The sequence below is a fragment of the Lacerta agilis genome, chromosome 4 (assembly GCF_009819535.1).
Source record: "Lacerta agilis isolate rLacAgi1 chromosome 4, rLacAgi1.pri, whole genome shotgun sequence".
Lineage (NCBI taxonomy): Eukaryota > Metazoa > Chordata > Lepidosauria > Squamata > Lacertidae > Lacerta > Lacerta agilis.
This window is the reverse complement of record NC_046315.1, coordinates 69,177,025-69,195,503: the sequence shown is the minus strand read 5'-3', so window position 1 is coordinate 69,195,503 and position 18,479 is coordinate 69,177,025. Positions and strand designations below refer to the sequence as shown.

Here is an 18,479-nt window from a genome sequence, read left to right as displayed (position 1 = left end):
CTTAGAAGCAAGGCCGGAAATGATTTCAAAAAATAAAATAAAAAAATTCAAGAGACAATGGAACTTGTATTTGTACACATACAAAAGTGCAGCCATTGAATGTTTCATAGATAAGGAAATAGGTGAAGGCGTTACTGACCTTTGGCGGCACTTTCAAGCTTAATATTAAGATCTCCATAAAGTAGATTTCCTAGATACTATAGCCACAATATGTCAAAACAGAGAGGAATGAGTTGCAAATGGCTTGACTGCCATGAGCCGAAAAGAGATGTGGAAGTGGTGAATGTTAAACATTTATTTTCAGCAGGTAAGTGAATGCCTTTTTAGAATTGGTTCCTTAGGGCAGAACTCCACATTACAGCACATTTGGGCTGCCACAAAAGGCCGTAACCCTGTCTCAAACTCTACTCCAGTTCCTCATAATTTATATTACTTAACCCTTGATGAAATGCCATCATATTATAATTTTTCCACCCTGGGCCCATATCATTGGTTGATGTTGAGGCAGGCACTGAAATGCATTTCATGACGACATTTATTCACATGATTAGCTTACTGCATTTTAAGGGAGGTTTGGGGAGACCATAATATTTGGATGGATATTTAATAAATAATAAAAATAATGCCATTTGAGGGGAGCAGCACCATGTCTCTCCGGTAACATGTAGTTCTGCCTTCTGTGTGCAAGTCAAGGGGTTCCTTGATATCTATACCTTCCAAGGACACCAGCAGTGGCTTCATTCAATGACACCAGTGCTATGGTTTCATTTTACGGAGCAAAGATGGCACCCGCTTCCCATTTGAACCCCGGTGTCAAAACACACTTTCACTTCTTTGCAAACATGGTCTAAGCGGCGCCATCCCTTCTGCGTGTCCGCTTGACATCGATCTTGCCGACGTCGTCCTGGCAGAGAACACACTTTCCCTTCTGCTTTCCCAGCTTTCTATCAGAGGTACCTTCTTGCCGATCACCTGCATGAACGTCTGATAGAACTCCTTGGATGCAAAGTAGTAAATGAACGGATCGATGCAGTTGTTGAGGCAGCTGAGGCACAAGGTGAGTTTGTAAATGTGGTAGTAGCCTTCCTGTTTGCGGAGGCGGCTGATGATGTGCACCAGCAGGACAAAGTTGTTGGGAGCAAAACAAATGATGAAAACCAAGACGACTATGACGGCCAAGTAGATTGATCGGGTCTTCTGCCCATTGCCATATTTCTGAGAGGCCTGGATCAGCTTCCGGATAACGCTAAAGTAACAGATTATGGTCACTATGAACGGGATCAAGAAGAAGAAGAAGAAGGGCAGTAAAAGGAAAGCTGCCCATGCCCCGATACTAGGAAGCATTTTCCACTTAAGCACATCGAAACATGTGGTGATGTTCAGTTCTTTCACTTCAAAAGTCAGGTCTCCCGCTTCTAATGGCCATAGGGCTAACAGAACAAGAAACCACATTCCAAGGCAGCCTGCAATCGCGTATCTCTTTCTTCTCCATTTCTGGGACGTCATTGGTTTTACCACTCCCAAGTAGCGCTCCAAACTGATGCAGGTCATAGTGATTATGGAGCAATACATGTTTGCGTAAAACATCACCGTGACGACGCTGCACATGTGCCTGCCGAAAGTCCAGTCGTTCCCTTTGAGGTGATATATAATCTGGAAGGGGAAACAGGAAGCCAGAGCAAGATCGGTGATGCTAAGATTAATCATGAAGATGACCGAGGTGGTTCTGGGCTTGATGTGGAAGAAGAGTATCCAGAGGGAGAAAACGTTTCCAGGGATGCTGATGATTGCTGTCAGGGAGTACACAACTGGCAAGGCGACCATGATGGCTTGGTTCTGGAGCATATTAATGGTTGCGTTGTCCAGAGCTGAATTGGTACTATTTAAATACATTTCATATGATGGGCTTGTTGGTGCTTGAGGCTCTGCAGAATTCTGTCATGTAACTGAGGTCTGCAACCTAGGGTGGAGAAGAGATAAGTGAAAACAACATGTAGCAACAATTACATCGATTTTCCAGCTTCCTTTGTGGCTAAATCCATTTCCAGCTATATAAAACCACCAACAACAACGTTGCCCTTATATCTTGCTATTAGGCAATACTGTGATATCTTCAGATTGTTGCATAAAAAATACTTAAATGATTATTATGGCTGATGTTGCTGTCATAAGTAAAATGCAAAGGCAAGTTGTTCCTACAATGAACATAATACAAACACAAGCAGTGCAAAAATGCAATATTGCATCAATAGGCGCATCCCGGGATTATATTGGATGATATAAAAATAACTGCTTTTATTATAATTATTTTATGCTTAATAATACATCATTTAGGTAGCACTGAGGGGCTGATCAGTGTATACTCAAAGGGTTGGATGCCATGAGCTGGCCTGTCCACTGCAATGAATGGGAAAGATGTTTCAGGGGGAAGGTAGGACTCTCTCTGTATTTCAGCAGGAATTAAAACCCCCAGGAGATTGAAGGCTTTAACTTAATTATTTAAGACTTAATTAAGAATTCTCCTTTTGATGAGAGAATTCTGCCTGCAGGGTACCACAGGTGAGAAGGCTCTCTCCCCAGGTACTGCCCACATCCCCTCAAACGATGGCAGAATGCTATGGCTCAGCCATGCCCAGACCTCAAACCTCAAACCTGAGGTTTCTACAGATGAGGAGCGAGGAGGGCAGGACCTCCCAGAACAGCTTTGCACTGCCAGTGCCCCGAGGAGCCATCAGATCTCGGTGTCCCCAGGACTAGAGATCTCCACATCAGTTGTCTGGGTCCCTGGCCAACTCTCAGATACTTCCATGTGCTGCTTCTTTCTTCCAAACAGTTTGTGTGCAGCTAAGCAGGCACTTGGGTGGCTGCCTGTTCCATCTACTTGTGCAGTCCTGGGGGAGCATGAAGGGTGGGTCTGCCTGGATAGGAAGGCTCCTTTCCTCCCATTCTGAGCTGCTTCACTGCTGAAGCAAGAGCAATATAAGGGCAGTTGATGTAGAGAAGAGAGTTTCTCAAATGCACAGGTCCCAAGTATATGAGCGTGTTTAAAGGTAGTGTCAGACCAGAACCCCCCCTCTCTCCCCCCCCCTCTCTCTCATACCCTCATACCTAGATGGCTCAGTTTGAGGTGAGGATTTATTGAGGGTAGAGTAGACATTTTTAAAAGTTACTAAACACTCATTATTTTTAACCTACGGTTTGAATAAAACATATCCAATTTAGGAAGCTGAGAAGTTTCACCATTTAGGAAGCTCAGATGTTTTGGCATACGTGGCCCCAAATCCTTAATGTTTCTCTGTTAAACCAGTCCAGATTCAGTGGAACTAGAACCAACCAGGTTGACAAAGGTCCACTTTCACCAACATTTGTAAAGAATTCAGGACTGATCTGCCCGTAATGAAATACTTGTTGGGTTCCCAGCAATTTTCTATATTATTGTCACTACCACCAGCACAGAATGACAGGACTGGAAAGGGTCCATCAGTTAAGCCGACTTTGTTGTGGTTTCTTTGCATTGGTCAAGTGACAGATTGCTTCCTTTCTTCACGTAACCAATACTGAAGATGGCAGCGATTATAACCATATGCCATTTATTGCCGAAACAGAAAGGTCAACCTCAGAGATTAAGCCAAAGATGTAAAAGGCAGAGATTTCAGCCCCATATATCTGATTTCACATCATGACATCTGTGTGTTGACAAATGCAAAGTAAATCAAACTGACCAAAAAATAACCTCACAGCTACCGATTAAGTAATGAAATCTTCAAACCACAGTGTGGATCTTTTGATGAAAAGCATCATATCATTGTGCTACAACTTGAGTCATGCACAAGAAAAGATTAAATGCTAAATATTAAACATTAAATATTATATAGCTAATGGAGTGACCAGAACTGTCATGCCGGACTCAGGGTGTGAGCACACTGCTGATGTTTACTGAGATGCTATGCCATTGTCGTACTCAAATTAAGTATATTGGCTTTTGAGCTTAGAAAGGAGACAACTAATTCAGTGCGCCCCATGCAAGACCTACTCAAGAGGAGGTGCACCAGCTTGCTGCTTGGAACAGGTCAAGGGATGCTTCTTTGCTGAAAATGCTCACTGCTTGAAACAGCAGGCAGCTTTTTGCAAGAAGCAGGTAAACACCTGAACCTTCCACACCAAATGGCAGGCTGGAGAGCCTACACTAGTGGTGAAACGTCGCTTCATCTTGCTGCTTCGTTCTGCAAAGGAACACTGTAAAGTAAACTAATGCAGAGGGGTGGGGCAAGCTTCCTGTACTGTTATCATACATAACTTTTAACAGTTGTATAGAAGAGAGGATTTGGAAGGTTCCTCTTTCTGTATCCTCTTTCTGTATCCTCAAATGATACAGACATTTGCAGCTTATCATTTAGGGCAGGGGTCACTAAGCTGCTGCCCATCTAGATTTCACTGCTGCCCCTGGGCTCAAAGCTGTTTCTTTTTTTAATAAGTACCGTATTTTTCTGTCTATAAGACACCACCATGTATAAGACCCCCCCCCTATTTTGGGGGACTCTGATTTAAGAAAATGGGGGAAGATCTATCTGTGTATAAGATGCCCCCAAATTTTGGACATTATTTTTTAGGGAAAAAACCTAGTCATATACATGGAAAAATACGGTAAGTCTCTAGGTTTTCTAAAAAGAAAGTTACAGGTATGTGGCAAAATGTGTAGGTGCCTTCTAAGCGATTTCTGTGAAATGAGAGGGAGTATGGTTTAGCCACCTTGTGTATTTTTTTTCCTGGTACTGAGAAATGCTCTCTGTTGCTTTTAGGCAGCAGCGGCAACAGTGTGTGTGTGTGTGTGTGTGTGTGTGTGTGTGATATGTGAAATATGGTGTGATCTCCTCCAGGCAGAGGGCCTTCTCCTTGGTGGCACCCGCCCTGTAGAACGCCCTCCCATCAGATGTCAAGGAAATAAACAACTATCTGACTTTTAGAAGACATCTGAAGGCAGCCCTGTCAAGAGAAGTTTTTAATGTTTGATGTTTTATTGTGTTTTTAATATTCTGTTGGGGGCCGCCCAGAGTGGCTGGGGAAACCCAGTCAGATGGGTGGGGTATAAATAATAAAATTGTTGTTGTTGTTGTTACTAGTCAGAACCAGCAGGACATAGCTGTCTTTCCATGGATGGCGGGAGTGGCTGCTTCTCTAGTTTTGTGTTATGCCACACACACCAGCTATTTTGTGACAGTACCCACAGCACTTTTTAAAAATTCAGAATGTGCTCGCTGGTCCAAAAACATAGGCAACCTCTGATTTATGGGCTCCAAAAGTGAGACCTTCCAGATTTCCACTCTTCTTCGCAACTATTCAGAGTATAGGAAGCAGCTTGCTCTGTTGCGGATGCACGCTGTGAAACTACATCCCTCGCAATGCCTCTTAGACATCTCAAGGCCCATTCTGCGAAAATTAGTGCCTCTTTGATGTGATGCTGCCTTCCCCACAACAAAGCTCAGAAGTGGGGTCCTAGGATTAGGCACCGCCCTGAACCAGGTGCTGAGACTTACACCACCTATTTTTTCTTGTGTGCCATTCTAAGACATAACACACTCTGTGCTTTTGTCTCATATCTATTTGTGCTGCTTGAGAGAAACCAGGTTGACAAATGAAGTATAGCACTTGCAGGGGGCGGGGGAAGAGATGTGAAAGGAAACTTGGATGTGGTTTCCTCAGTTGGACCACACCTTAACATATGACCCTGCTGCTGCCAGTTCTGCAAATATACCTGATTTGTATATCCGCTGCTCTTTCAGACAGTAATTGGCAATATGAAAATGGTAAGTCTAGGGTGGAATCTACACACATATAAAAAACCATTCTGAAAATGCTTTTTTAAAAAAGCATTAAAAAAAATACATTGAATTTTCCATAAGGCTCACCATCGCCATGTAGTGTCACATTGTATATTGCATTTAAAACACACTTAAAGCATTTTATTTGTAGCTGTATAGCTGAGTCCTAGAACAGTTGTGGATTTATTTATCAAATTGCTTGTGCATTTAAGAAGGTCTGTGCCAGCACAAGATTTTCTAAAGGCTGAAGTACTTTTTCACCGAAATACGTTAATGTTTCAAACATAGCTGACAACAAGATGTTGGCTTGTTGGTTTCACTGTTAAAAGTACTTTGACACATTCTTAGAAAAAAATGTGAAGATATTCAAAACATTCATTTACAAAAGAAACATTTTGTGTCTCTCAGAGAAAAACGGGGCAAAAGAAAACATCCAGATTAGTAGATAGAAGGCTTTGTGTATATACAAGACAGAATCTTAGAATTGTAGAGTTGGAAGAGACCACGAGGGTTATCTAGTCCAACCCCCTGCAATGCAGTAATCTTTAGATAAAACGGTGTTTTGCTTTTTAAAACAATAGTGCTTTGGATTTTGAAGCAAGGCATCCAAGTCCAAGACCTTGAAAGTAGCCTGTGGCTGTCAGAAAAAGAAGAAGCAGTCATAGGCCACCCCTTACCCAAGAGTAAGCTATATCTATCACATTCCCCGACTGAAGTTGAATTCTGAAGACCAGAACTGGAGGCCAAAGACCTTTCCTTTTGTGCAATCTTTTGCTGGGTCCAACAGATGAATGAGTGGAGTAGCAATCAGACAAGAAAGTGAAAGGATGTGAGGGAGGAGAACTGCAGCTGAAATAATTGTCCTTCTCAAGATGGTCCTCACACACGTAGACGGATGCATTTCACGATATTCATTTCACACATGCATCCGTCATGCAGTTTGCTTAGGAGAGGTAGCTATGCCCTTTTTACAACAGTAACCAGTCCACCAATCACCACTGTCAACTCAATCCTATTTGCATGTTTAGCAACTAACTGCCCACTAGGAACAGGTGCAAAGGCTGTCATCCTTAACAGACCTGGAAGCAAAGGGCCAAGAATGAGTGCGGGCATAAAGATACGAACATCTATTACCTGAGAAATAATTGGATGAATAGTACTGAAAGGGGAAGGGAAGAAGGCAGCTGAAATAAGGGTGCATATCAAGCCGCAGACAGAGGCAAGAATCCCAAGGGGCCAAGACGGGAAGTAAATGGGTCAAAGGAAAGAAAGAGGATGCAAAACAATTTGGGGAGGGAATCTGGGTCTGTGCACTCACCCACTTATTCAGCTGCAGTCCATCATGCTGGCCTCATTTCCATCCACATTCCCACCATTTGGTGGGCATCTCACTAGCACATGGCAGTACACTTAATGAAACATTTAGGCTAGCGCGACAGGAAATATTTCTACAGGGTCATGTGCATCACAAGATAAAGGGAGTGTTTTTGACTGCTGATGTTTTTGACTTCCTTTTTTCATAGATTATATCATGTGCAAACTGTCTGGTGCACAGTTTTAAAAACAAACCAAGAAACATCTGTCCAGGCATGCGAGGCACTGATTGTTATTATTATTATTTGGTCACACAGATTGGTGGCACAGAAATGGCTGCCACGGAAAGGGAGAGTCAGGTCAAGTCAACAACCCAAGTCCTCAAAGGAGAACTTACTACAGATGCAATAGATGCTGGGAGAGGGGGAGGCATGTGCATGCAGAAAAAGAGGGAGAAGCGGCTTCAGAAATGGGGTTTGGGAGGTGAAGAGCAAGCTTAGGAGTTGCAAGCTTAGAGTGGGAAGAGGAATCTGTAGGACATCAATGGGGAGAAGTGGCAGGGGGTTTGGCGAGCGGAGCCAGCAGGGGTGAAGCCCCTAGTTATCGCTATTGATTTATTGCATTTCTCTCCTGCCCATCCTCCCAGAGGGGTGTCAGGCAGCAAAGGTTTTTGATGAAAGGTGCAAAAGAAGATTTGCATGAGCCTGGCTGTTTCTGAATGTGGTACACGAAAGGACATGCACGTGCTGTTCAGGACTAAAATAACCTGGTCGTTGCAGCGAATTGTCATCAAGAAAGTTCAGGAGCCATTTCACTGCAGAACCTCAAATAACTATGCAAATAACGCTTCTGGCAAACAACACGCTTCTGGGAACACCAAATCAGCCGCTAAAAGCTACTGAGGACAAGGTTCACACTCCGATTGGTGTGAATGAAGTTGTTCTGTTCTAGGATTCTGACTAAGGATATATGAATCTGTCAATCTGAGTTTCTCACTCTGCCAATCTTAATTTCAATTTCGCACATCCCTGCATTGGCTTGCAATTTATTTATTTATTTTAACTAGTTAATGTGGAAATTTGTTGGCGTTTTAGTGTAAACATCTCACATTATGCATTTTTTTTGGCAAGAAACTTCTCTAATACAATGCGTTTTATATATTGTTCACACAGATATATGTATTTCTGTGCACATTATTGGATTGGAGAACTGCATCGCAAAGTTTGGAGAAGTGTGGATTTCAAAGGATAGCTGTGTTTCGGTTCACATATCGTTTTGGGAAGTGCATTATTAGTTAGGTTCATACTGAAATTCAAACTAAACCAAGTTTCTCGCCCATCCCTTGTTCTGACCCAATGCAAAAATTATAGACTGAGATTGAGATGAGGCAAGGCTTTCAGAATTCAGTGGCATCCTGGACAGCTCCACGTAGGGTTCAGGCTGAAAACTCCATAAAATAGGGCTGGCCACTGTGGTGGCTCACCTAGGTTGTTGATTCAGTTCCATAATCCATGGCTATTGCTGAGAATTCTCCCATCCCAGAGCTACAATTCTCAGAGATCCCTGTGAAGAGAGATTGATTGCTAAACCACTCTGAGAATTATAGCTGTGGGAGGGGAAAAACAAGCCTGCTAACAACTCTCAGCACCGTTAACAGACTATGAGATAGCTCAGTCAGTAGAGCAGGAAACTCTTAATCTCAGGATCGTGGGCTCAAGCCCCGCGTTGGGCAAAAGATTCCTGCATTGCAGGGGGTTGGACTAGATGACCCTCGTGGTCCCTTCCAACTCTACAGTTCTATGAATCTACACCATTCCTAGAATGCTTTGGGGGAAGCCATGGCTGTTTAAAGCGGCATCGCAGGTCTTTATATGTATGGTGTGAATGTGGCCTAGGATTGTTTTTTACTCGGCGACTGAATGCATGCACTTGCGTTCTGGTGTCTTTATTCAGTCTGGATATACTGTATTTTTCCATGTATTGGACGAGGTTTTTTGACACAAAAACCATGCCAAAAAACTGGGGTTGTCCGATACACGGATAGTAGCGGCCAGCTTCTCCCGACGCCGCAGCAAGCGGGGAGTGATCTGGGAGTGCTGTCTGGCGGCCTGCAGCTTCCCCTGATGCCACTGTGTGTGGGAAGCACTCCCTGGATCATTTCCTGCATGCAGTGGCATGGGGGAAGATGCCCTCCTGCCAACCGGCTGGCTGGCTGGAGCGCAATTTCCCTCAAAGCTGCTGCATGAGGGAAAAACTACCTACCTGTGCGCGGGAAATGATCTAGAGAGTGCTTCTTGCCCGCAGCTGCATGGGGGGGGGGGAGAGGCTCAACAACTTTGGACCAGCTCCCCTCATTTTCTTAAAATCCAGCCCCCCAAAATAGGGGGTGTCTTATACACGGGGGTGTCTAATAGACGGGAAAGTGCGGTATATATTTACAAGCAAACTATTTACATTGTAAAAGGGGTTGGCAGGGTGGAGCGGAGAGGAAAACCATATAACCTATGCCGTCTACTAAAAAGTGGCAGACTTTTCCTTTAGCAAAAGTCATTTGTTTGAAAACGGGACATTGAGGTCAGGCTTGGTGTTACCACATAGAAAGTACAATACTGCCAAATGCAGGGCGTGGAAATGCTTTTTGAGTGCACTTTGCATTTTAACCCTTTGTCAGAATTGGCAGCACCACCCTACGGGCTTTGAGATTCCCTGTGGGTGAAAAGGCTAGAGGTTTTTAGGCTGGATTTAGTGTAGCTCCATTTAAGGGAGCAATGAGGGAGGGCAACTGTATAGCAGAATCACTATGCTAACACTAGAGAAATGAAAAGGATTAGATCCGTAACCCATCACTTGGACGAAACCATAGTCACGTTTCGCTTGTGTTTTCTTCAATATGTGTCCATAAGCACATAATGAGAGGAGACAGAAATAAGAACTGTGTTTGCTCCAGTGCTTCTTCCTAGAATTTGCTCTCTGTAATACCGCAATCTAGTTTTCTATGTCCCTTTTTTTTGCTTCTTGTATATACATTGATCCATATACAAAAAAAGGGGGGGGATAGTTTAGACCCTCCAAGTGTCCCTGTTTTCCAGGGACAGTCCCAGATTTACAGAAGCTGTCCCGGTTTCTGATTTGATCCTGAAATGTCCCGCTTTTCCTTAGTACGTCTGTTTTCATCAGAGAAATGTTGGAGGGCATGGAGTTATCCGGTCACTGTGTCATCTGAAGGTAGCCCTGTATAGGGAAGGTTTTAAAAATATGTTTTATTGTGTTTTTATATATGTTGGAAGCTGCCCGGAATAGTTGAACAGTTGAATGAATGTAATGTTGGGCAAAAGGAAGATAAGATGCTTGGAGGACTGGCTTGAAAACAGGCCAAATTAGATTCTAGCCTGCTGGATCTGGAATTTCAGTGGCATTTAATCAAGCAGACTAAGGACTTTTCCAGCCCGATCCCTATGTACACAAAGAGCTCGGGCCCCTTGTGAAAGAGCCTGCGCTCTACAGCCTTGGACTCATCTACACAACTGCAAATAAAACATTTTAAATGTGTTGTAAAGTGGAATATACAAATGTGACACTGGGTGGGACAATGAGCCATGCAAAATTCAATGCATTTTTCAAAATGGTTTTTTAAAAGCATTTTGACAGTTTTTTGTTTTGTTTTTTTGTATGTGTGTAGATTCTACCTAACTCTATGGTGTGCAGGAGGGCCGGCCTTTCCCGGTAATGGCGAGAAGCATTCCACTGTGCCCAGCTGAGGGATAGTGGAGTGGGGACTCCACATACTTCTTTGTGGGCCACTGTGTATGTAAAATGAAGCAGATAAATAGCTTCTTCCCTCAAATATTCCTCTGTTCAAAAGCAACCTCCTTCCTTCCTTCCTTCTTTGAATCAAGGCTCTGAACAAAATGTGTTTGAAGGTAAATAGCCCCTGCAATACTGAAAGTTTTCATCCAGGGGCAGCAATAACTCTTGGTTAGCCAAGATGACTACGTATTATAACTATATTGCAAAAGAAAGAACGCTAGCGGGAATGAGTGAGCCAACAACCATCTTTCTGGCAACATTATTATTGAGAAATTTCCATACCCCACTTCCTAATCGCCCGAAAAATATACAATAGACACACACACAGAGCGATCATGCTTAATTGTCACCTACATTGAAAGCAGTCCTCCCCCCAAAAACAATAATAATCCTGGACTGTAGTTAACCCCTAAGAGAGCTACAATTCCCAGCTCCCTTAACAAACTACAGTTCCCAGGAGAAGCCATGTGCTTTAAGTGCATTGTATGTATACAACCTCAAAAAGAAAAATAGCCTCTCCTTTGATTGCCATTCAGAGAAGAAAGGTAAGATCACTTCCAGACTTACTGTTTATGAGCAATTATCCTGATTTTTTTTAGACAAACGTTTGTGGGGAGAGTTTAAATACTGCAGACATTCATTCTGATTGGTTTGCACTGAGGCTATACAGTATTTCATCAAGCATAGCCAGTGCATTATCCTTTCACTTTCTTTACTGCAAAAAGTTCACGGTGTGGGGAGCAAGAGCACCAAATCAACTTTAATTGTGGAAGCAGAATGTACTGGCACGTTTTTGGATCCCACCCCAAAATAGCGATGATCTGGAATAAAGCGCTCTAAAAACAAAAACCTTAAATTCTGATGCAGCTGCCACAGGACGGCCATCTTTGCACCCTGCGGCATTTGTCTTTGTGCAGTGGACAATGGCTGATTTCCTCCGCGGCACTGCAAGACCTCACCTTTGAGGTCCAGAGCCATCATGCAGAGGATTGCCTGATCTGCTGATGGCAGCTCTGCACACAAACAACTTGCCACGTGGAAGCCGTCACCTTGCAGAGTGATTTGAAAACAGTGCGGCAGCTGCACGGGCGCTGCTCACCCTTGAATGCTGGGGTGTGTTGTAAATCAGCCTTTCAAGCTGTGAAACAGAAGCTATGAGCAATGAGGAAGTGGTTGCAATGATTTGTATCAAAGTGCAGCACAAATTGGAGGGTGCATGGTTAAAAACTGTGTACGAACTGGAGTGGAAACTTCAAAGTAACCTTTAAACCCTGTTTTGCTAACAAACAAATATGCTAAATAAATATGGCTGTAAACTAAAAAGAGAGAGTCCCTTATACTCAGAGTAGACCCATTGAAATTAGTGGACTTAAGTACATATATTTCAGTGGGTCTGCTCTGAGTATTAATTAGTTGGCTGTTACCTGATGTAGGACTGGTTGCATAGCAACAGATGCTGTTACCTGATGGACTGGTTGCATGGCAACATGTGCAAATGGCTTTAGATACCTATTAGGTCCATAAATTACCATACAGCATATGGGACCACATAACACCAGTCCTGAGAGATCTACATTGGCTCCCAGTACGTTTCCAAGCACAATTCAAAGTGTTGGTGCTGACCTTTAAAGCCCTAAATGGCCTCGGTCCTGTATACCTGAAGGAGGGTCTCCACCCCCATCATTCTGCCCAGACACTGAGATCCAGCGCCGAGGGCCTTCTGGTGGTTCCCTCACTGCGAGAAGCAAAGCTACAGGGAACCAGGCAGAGGGCCTTCTCGGTAGTGGCGCCTGCCCTGTGGAACACCCTCGCATCAGAGGTCAAAAAGATAAGCAACTACTTGACATTCAGAAAATACCTGAAGGCAGCCCTGTTTAGGGAAGTTTTTATTCTGTGGGATTTTAATGTATTTTAATAGTTGTTGGAAGCCGCCCAGAGTGGCTGGGGGGACCCGGCCAGATGGGAGGGGTACAAATAATAAAATTATTATCATTATCATTATTATTATTATTATTATTATTATTATTATTATTATTATTATTATTATTATCTGGATTGAGTTTCAGTTTATCGGCTCTCATCCAGTCCATGACCGAGGCAATACAATGGTCCAGAACATCCACTGCCACACCTGCGAATGTAAAGGAGAAGTAGAGCTGTGTATCATCAGCATATTGCTGGCAACATGCTCCAAAACTCTGGATAACTGCCCCAGAGCGATAAATCAGCTGCCTCAGAAGGATAAATCAAGGCTGTAATTAAGTACAGAATGGGTGGTAGCCTTTTCATCTCAAGTGGATATTCTGATGCTGGTCTTGGATTGGGGCAGTAAACTCCAAGGGTTCAAAAGTGACCCTCAGAACTCTGTAGACTACTCCTTTCACTGTCTATGCTCCCAACTTTCCTCAGGTGCTTTTGCTTGTGTCAGTTCTGTCATAATGCCTCTTGCTTGCCTGGTTGGAAGATGGAGCGATGCATGGTGTGGGTGGGATACCTCTGATTTTGGCATGGGTAGAATGCGGTCTACTGTACAAAGATAAGAACCACATCTATAGCTGTTGCCTCTACTGCTTCTGCCTCTAGGCAGTCCCTAGAAGGTTAAAGGCTGAAAAGGGTTCCCCACACATGCCAGATCAAGCCTTTAACTCAGGCTTCCTCAACCTCGGCCCTCCAGATGTTTTTGGCCTATAGCTCCCATGATCCCTAGCTAGCAGGACCAGTGGTCAGGGATGATGGGAACTGTAGTCTCAAAACATCTGGAGGGCCGAGGTTGAGGAAGCCTGCTTTAACTTGAACCAAATAAGCTTTGCAAATTCATAGAGTAACCTTGGGGAAAGGTGATTTCCATTTAAACCTTACAATTTGGCAATATGGAGTGTCAGGCAGTTTGCAGATTGCGTACGTGCATGCAAAGCGTCCTTGCCTGTGGATTTCTAAATGTTATCTCTTTTATCTTTGGTGAGACTTGAATACTGAAGGCTGTGCTAGCAGTTGAGATCTGTGAACTAACGGGTAGTTTCCAGAAGATCTGGCTCGTGCCAACGAGCAACTTCAGTGAGTGGGGTAGAGCCTGAAGTAACATGTGAATTGGCTTTGAAGTGACCACTTCTCTACCAACCAACCAGCCCCTCCCTTGTTGTTACCAATCATTTCAATTTGCCTGGGTGGGAAGAAGAAGCTCGCAGTGGGGTGCTGCACCATAGCTTTTCTTTCTGATGATAAGTAGAGAAAAATCACTACTACTGACATTTATTAATGACTAGAAACCCCTTATGGACTTTCTGCGCAATAAGGAAAAAGAACTTGTCGTATCAGGGTTTGAAGACTATGTGGGGGGCAGGTTGGTTTATGGAAAGTAGAAGAGCTGGATGTTATTGTGAAGTACCGGTAAGAATTTTATACAGGTTTTTAAAGCTGATAGGAAAAAAAACCCTCAATCTTTTTTCTTCTCTTTTTTATCTATTTTATTTTAATTCTTATGTTAAAAAATGCTTGATATTTGACGTTTATTTCCGTATACTGATTTTTCTTCTTTCCTTCAAGCTGATAACAATTCAAAATGGCAAAGCTTTTCTTTCTGATTGTTTCCAACACAACAAGGGGTAACACCTTTTTTTGCCACATGCACTTTGCAACAAAGACAACTTGGACAGGATAGAACGAAGGCTTTGGGTCACTTGTCCTGCACCCATAAACAAGTTAATACTTCTGAAAAAGTGGGTGGGGCTATCCTTAGCATGGTGATCATTCTTACTGCTGGGTGATCTAGACCTTAGTTAGTGGAGTGTTCCCTTCATATACACAAATGTTGCTGGATGCATTGATGATACAGGAAAGCTGTTTCTGTAGTATACTTTTGTTGTAGTGTGCACAGTCATAACTAACATTCTTAGCCTTGCTGCCCACTCGAATTAACCCCTCTCTTGCCACTTATTGTGAAAGACAGTCACATGATTAGATCGACATTCATGGCTCCTGAGGCACATAGAATACCATGCTTCAGCAGGGCTGCCGCCGCCTTTTCTCTCATGTTTGAAGTCAAATCTATCAAATTTTCCTTGACTGAACCACAGCCATCCTTCAAAATCCACACTGATTTACCAAAATCTATATAATCAGGGGAAATGTGCACAAAAATGAAGAAATTGGTGAAAATTACATAGAACGGTGCATTATATCAAGAGAAATGGCTCGCAGAAATCTATACATTCATCAAAACAGCATACAAAATTGTGTTTATTGGGAGAAATAGACACTAAAATGCTTAACTTTTTTAAAAAAATTGCTACAGAACTATGGAGAACTGAATTTAATATTGGAAAAATGAGAAATCAAGAGAACAAAAATGATACTAGTTGCAGTATAAGACAATCAGACTGTGTATATATTATCTGCATTGTTCTTCGCATCTGCATTGCTCTTGTGTGTACCATAGTAGGCTTGCATGCACAGAAGGAATGTGCAATATCCATACCTATATACCAGTGAATATTGCAGGAGATTTGTTGGTGAGGACATCCTTACTACAGGAAGATCAAGCCACACGATTCCTGGTGAAAGAAGTATTCTCTTCTTTTGAATCCACTTGTGTGAATTGATGGTGCAAACCTGGTCTCAGACTATACTTATGATCTTTCCCCTGGGTAACTACTCCAACTTCAGCTGTCTTAATACAAAGAAATTTCAGAAATAGACTGGAAAGAGAAGTGGCTGAATTGCAACTAATCACCAAACTTAAAACCATGGAGAAACCTGGTTTGAACAAAGACATTGGATTCTTATCTCATTATACATAACAAAGCTATCTTTAGCCATCTCACCCCTTGCCTTTCCCTGCAAGACTAATTGCAGCTGTTTAGAGTCGTCAACAGGTTTTCCACACTTATCAGCCGATCACCCATTCCCACAACCCTTCTGAGTAATACCCCTCCCCACTCCCCCACTATATTTAAGGATCTGGTGACTTCTGTTTCAGTGTATCTGAAGAAGTGTGCATGCACACGAAAGCTCATACCAAGAACAAACTCAGTTGGTCTCTAAGGTGCTACTGGAAAGAATTTCCTATTTTGTTTTGACTATGGCAGACCAACACGGCTACCCACCTGTAACTGGCTGGAAGTTGATTCTGAGTATGTGGTTTCCTACAGCTGTACTTTGCTTATCCGAACCCAAACTTTCCTTTTTTTTTCTTTCATTCATGAAACTATGTATATGGGTAAATCACGGTCTTCCCACAAAATGCATTGCACCTGGTGCTTCTGTGTTTTGCAAGAATATACCAGGCAAAGTTATAATGGGGGTGGGGGATGGCGACAACACTAAAATGCTATTTGAGGTCCTCTACAAATAAATTGCAGGAGATGGCAAAGATATTTACATCATACTCAAGTACTGCAAGTATGTGATTCATAGTGAAATCCCAAAGGTAGCTACTGTATATACTAATACTGTACAGAGGTTTTCAACCTTTTGGGGAGCCCAGTAGCCCAGTTATGTTATGTTATGCAGAGCCGGCAGCCCCTCACCCCTTTTCAAACACCCTCCCTTGTGGAGTGTTCCCTCAGCCTCCTCTCTCCTCTCCTCTCCTTGGGAGTCCTCTGGACAGTCATAACAAAGTGCCCCTGGTCTCTAAGCTGCCCCACCCCACCCCAAAGAGAGGTGCCTCCTCAAACTGCCCTACAGGGGCCTGAGAAGCACCCCCTGGCCAGCTCCAGAGGCACCATTCACCTGGGGAGCTTGTAACCAGGGCTGCTGCAACAAACAGCCACACAAGCCTTTGGGAGGCAGAGAAGCAAGAGGGCATCAGAGGAGGGAGGAAAGGAAAGAGGGACAGAGGCTAGTGTTGCCCATGGCACCCCTGACCATCATTCAAGGCACCCCAGGGTGCCATGGCACCCTGGTTGAAAACCACAGTGGTGAATGGCACGGTTTAGCGGGAAGACAATCCAATGAAAATTTCTGTTACTATATATGACTGCTTCTTTGTACATATTTTAAAATGTTTGCATATGGATCTTTTAAGATGGTCTATATCTGTAATGCCTAATAAAGGTTTGGAAAAAGGAAGGAAGGAAACCATTGTACAATCTATAACAGGTTTCCTCAACTTCGGCCCTCCAGATGTTTTGGGACTATAATTCCCATCATCCCTGACCATTGGTCCTGCTAGCTAGGGATCATGGGAGTTGTAGGCCAAAAACATCTGGAGGGCTGAGGTTGAGGAAGCCTGATGTATAAGATATACATATATGTGCAACATATATATATATAATGTGCATCAAGGATGTGCCTAACCACCAGTCAGTATGCGCGTGTACCGGATATAGCAGAGAAGGTATACATATCTCATGAGAAGTCAATTAAAAACTATTGCATGTATCCAACTAGCCGAAGAGTACATGGGTTTAATCTTGTCAGATTTATATCTCATCATTACTTAAAGGAGCCTATTTTACCTGCATAACAACATTATATGGTAGGTTAGTCTGAGCGACTGGCCCCAAATTGACCAGTGAGCTTCATGCCTGAGTGTGGGGTGCCAGGTCTCCCCAACTCCAACCACTACGTACAGAATAGATTAAAGAACTAATAATAAAAAAAAAACATTAAAGGCAGATAAGCAGATTGGCTAATTCCAAAATGGTACACAGATGGTGAAGTGGACTTAGAGGAGCACTAAAGACCATAAAAACTTTCCAGTACCTGAAATTTTCTATAGGTCAGCAATTGGCAACATTTTTACAATTCAGAGGATAGACCGGAGTTGTCTGTAAAAGCCGCTTTTGACAAACTGTTTTAGCCTATGTAAGAGACGGTAAGCACAGTTTGCTTTTATGCACTGTGATTTTAAAAATTGTGGTTGAATTCTGCAAGCCACCAAGTTCTGCTTTCATGGTGACAAGAGAATGAAAATGTTGCTTTCCTGATAAAGATACATACTAATAATTCTTAAAGGGGTTGTGTGAAATGATAAGAGCAGTTTCAAAATTGCGACAAATCATCACTTCATTTGTTTGCCTGTCTCAAGCACAGAAACGTTTATTAAATCATTTGTGTTTTAAATGCAATACAACTTCACTTTAAAACAGTCGGCTTATACACAACTAATTTAATTTTAACAGCAGTTCCTAATTTAATCTTAATATTGCTTGTGCCTGTTTAATAACACCGTTCCTTTCCCTGAGTTAGTTGTTGATTGCGAGCTGTTAGGCAAGTTGCTTTGATAGCAATGTACAATTGGTTAGGGCCATCAGTGATGGTCTTATCAGTAGACAAACACATAGTTCACTGTAAGAAAACTTAGGATCAAACAAGGGACATGAAAAATAGAATGTAGGTATTAGATGACAAAGTAGCACTTACCTGCTCTGGTGTGTAATTCATAGCATGCAAGAGCCACATGTGATGGGATAGGAAGTAAGTGAGAATATGTTGTTTTGGCAGCACCCTGCAGCTCAGGAAATGACCATACATAATATTTTGCAACGGTTAACTGTTTCCTCACTTGTGTGCTGATCACAAATAACTCAAGAGACCCCA

The 18,479-nt window shown here is 42.8% G+C and overlaps 1 protein-coding gene across 2 annotated transcripts; it reads right to left on the bottom strand.

Annotated features, from left to right (window-relative positions):
- Window positions 1–280: 280 nt before the first annotated feature.
- On the bottom strand, window positions 281–18,351 carry LOC117045913 (P2Y purinoceptor 8-like). Of its 2 annotated transcripts, none has more exons than XM_033147481.1 (2): window positions 18,303–18,351; window positions 281–1,960 (listed from the first exon to the last, which is right to left on the bottom strand). In XM_033147481.1, exon 2 carries the CDS (start codon window positions 1,891–1,893, stop codon window positions 814–816), a length of 1,080 nt encoding a protein of 359 aa, XP_033003372.1. In that variant the 5' UTR covers window positions 1,894–1,960; window positions 18,303–18,351; the 3' UTR covers window positions 281–813. The 2 variants fall into 2 exon arrangements, with proteins under 2 accessions (XP_033003372.1, XP_033003373.1); XM_033147482.1 differs by lacking the exon at window positions 18,303–18,351 and adding an exon at window positions 7,138–7,245.
- Window positions 18,352–18,479: the final 128 nt, after the last annotated feature.

Excerpts from the sequence above, each read along its gene's own strand:
- LOC117045913 (XM_033147481.1), bottom strand. The coding sequence starts at position 1,893 with ATGTATTTAAATAGTACCAATTCAGCTCTGGACAACGCAACCATTAAT.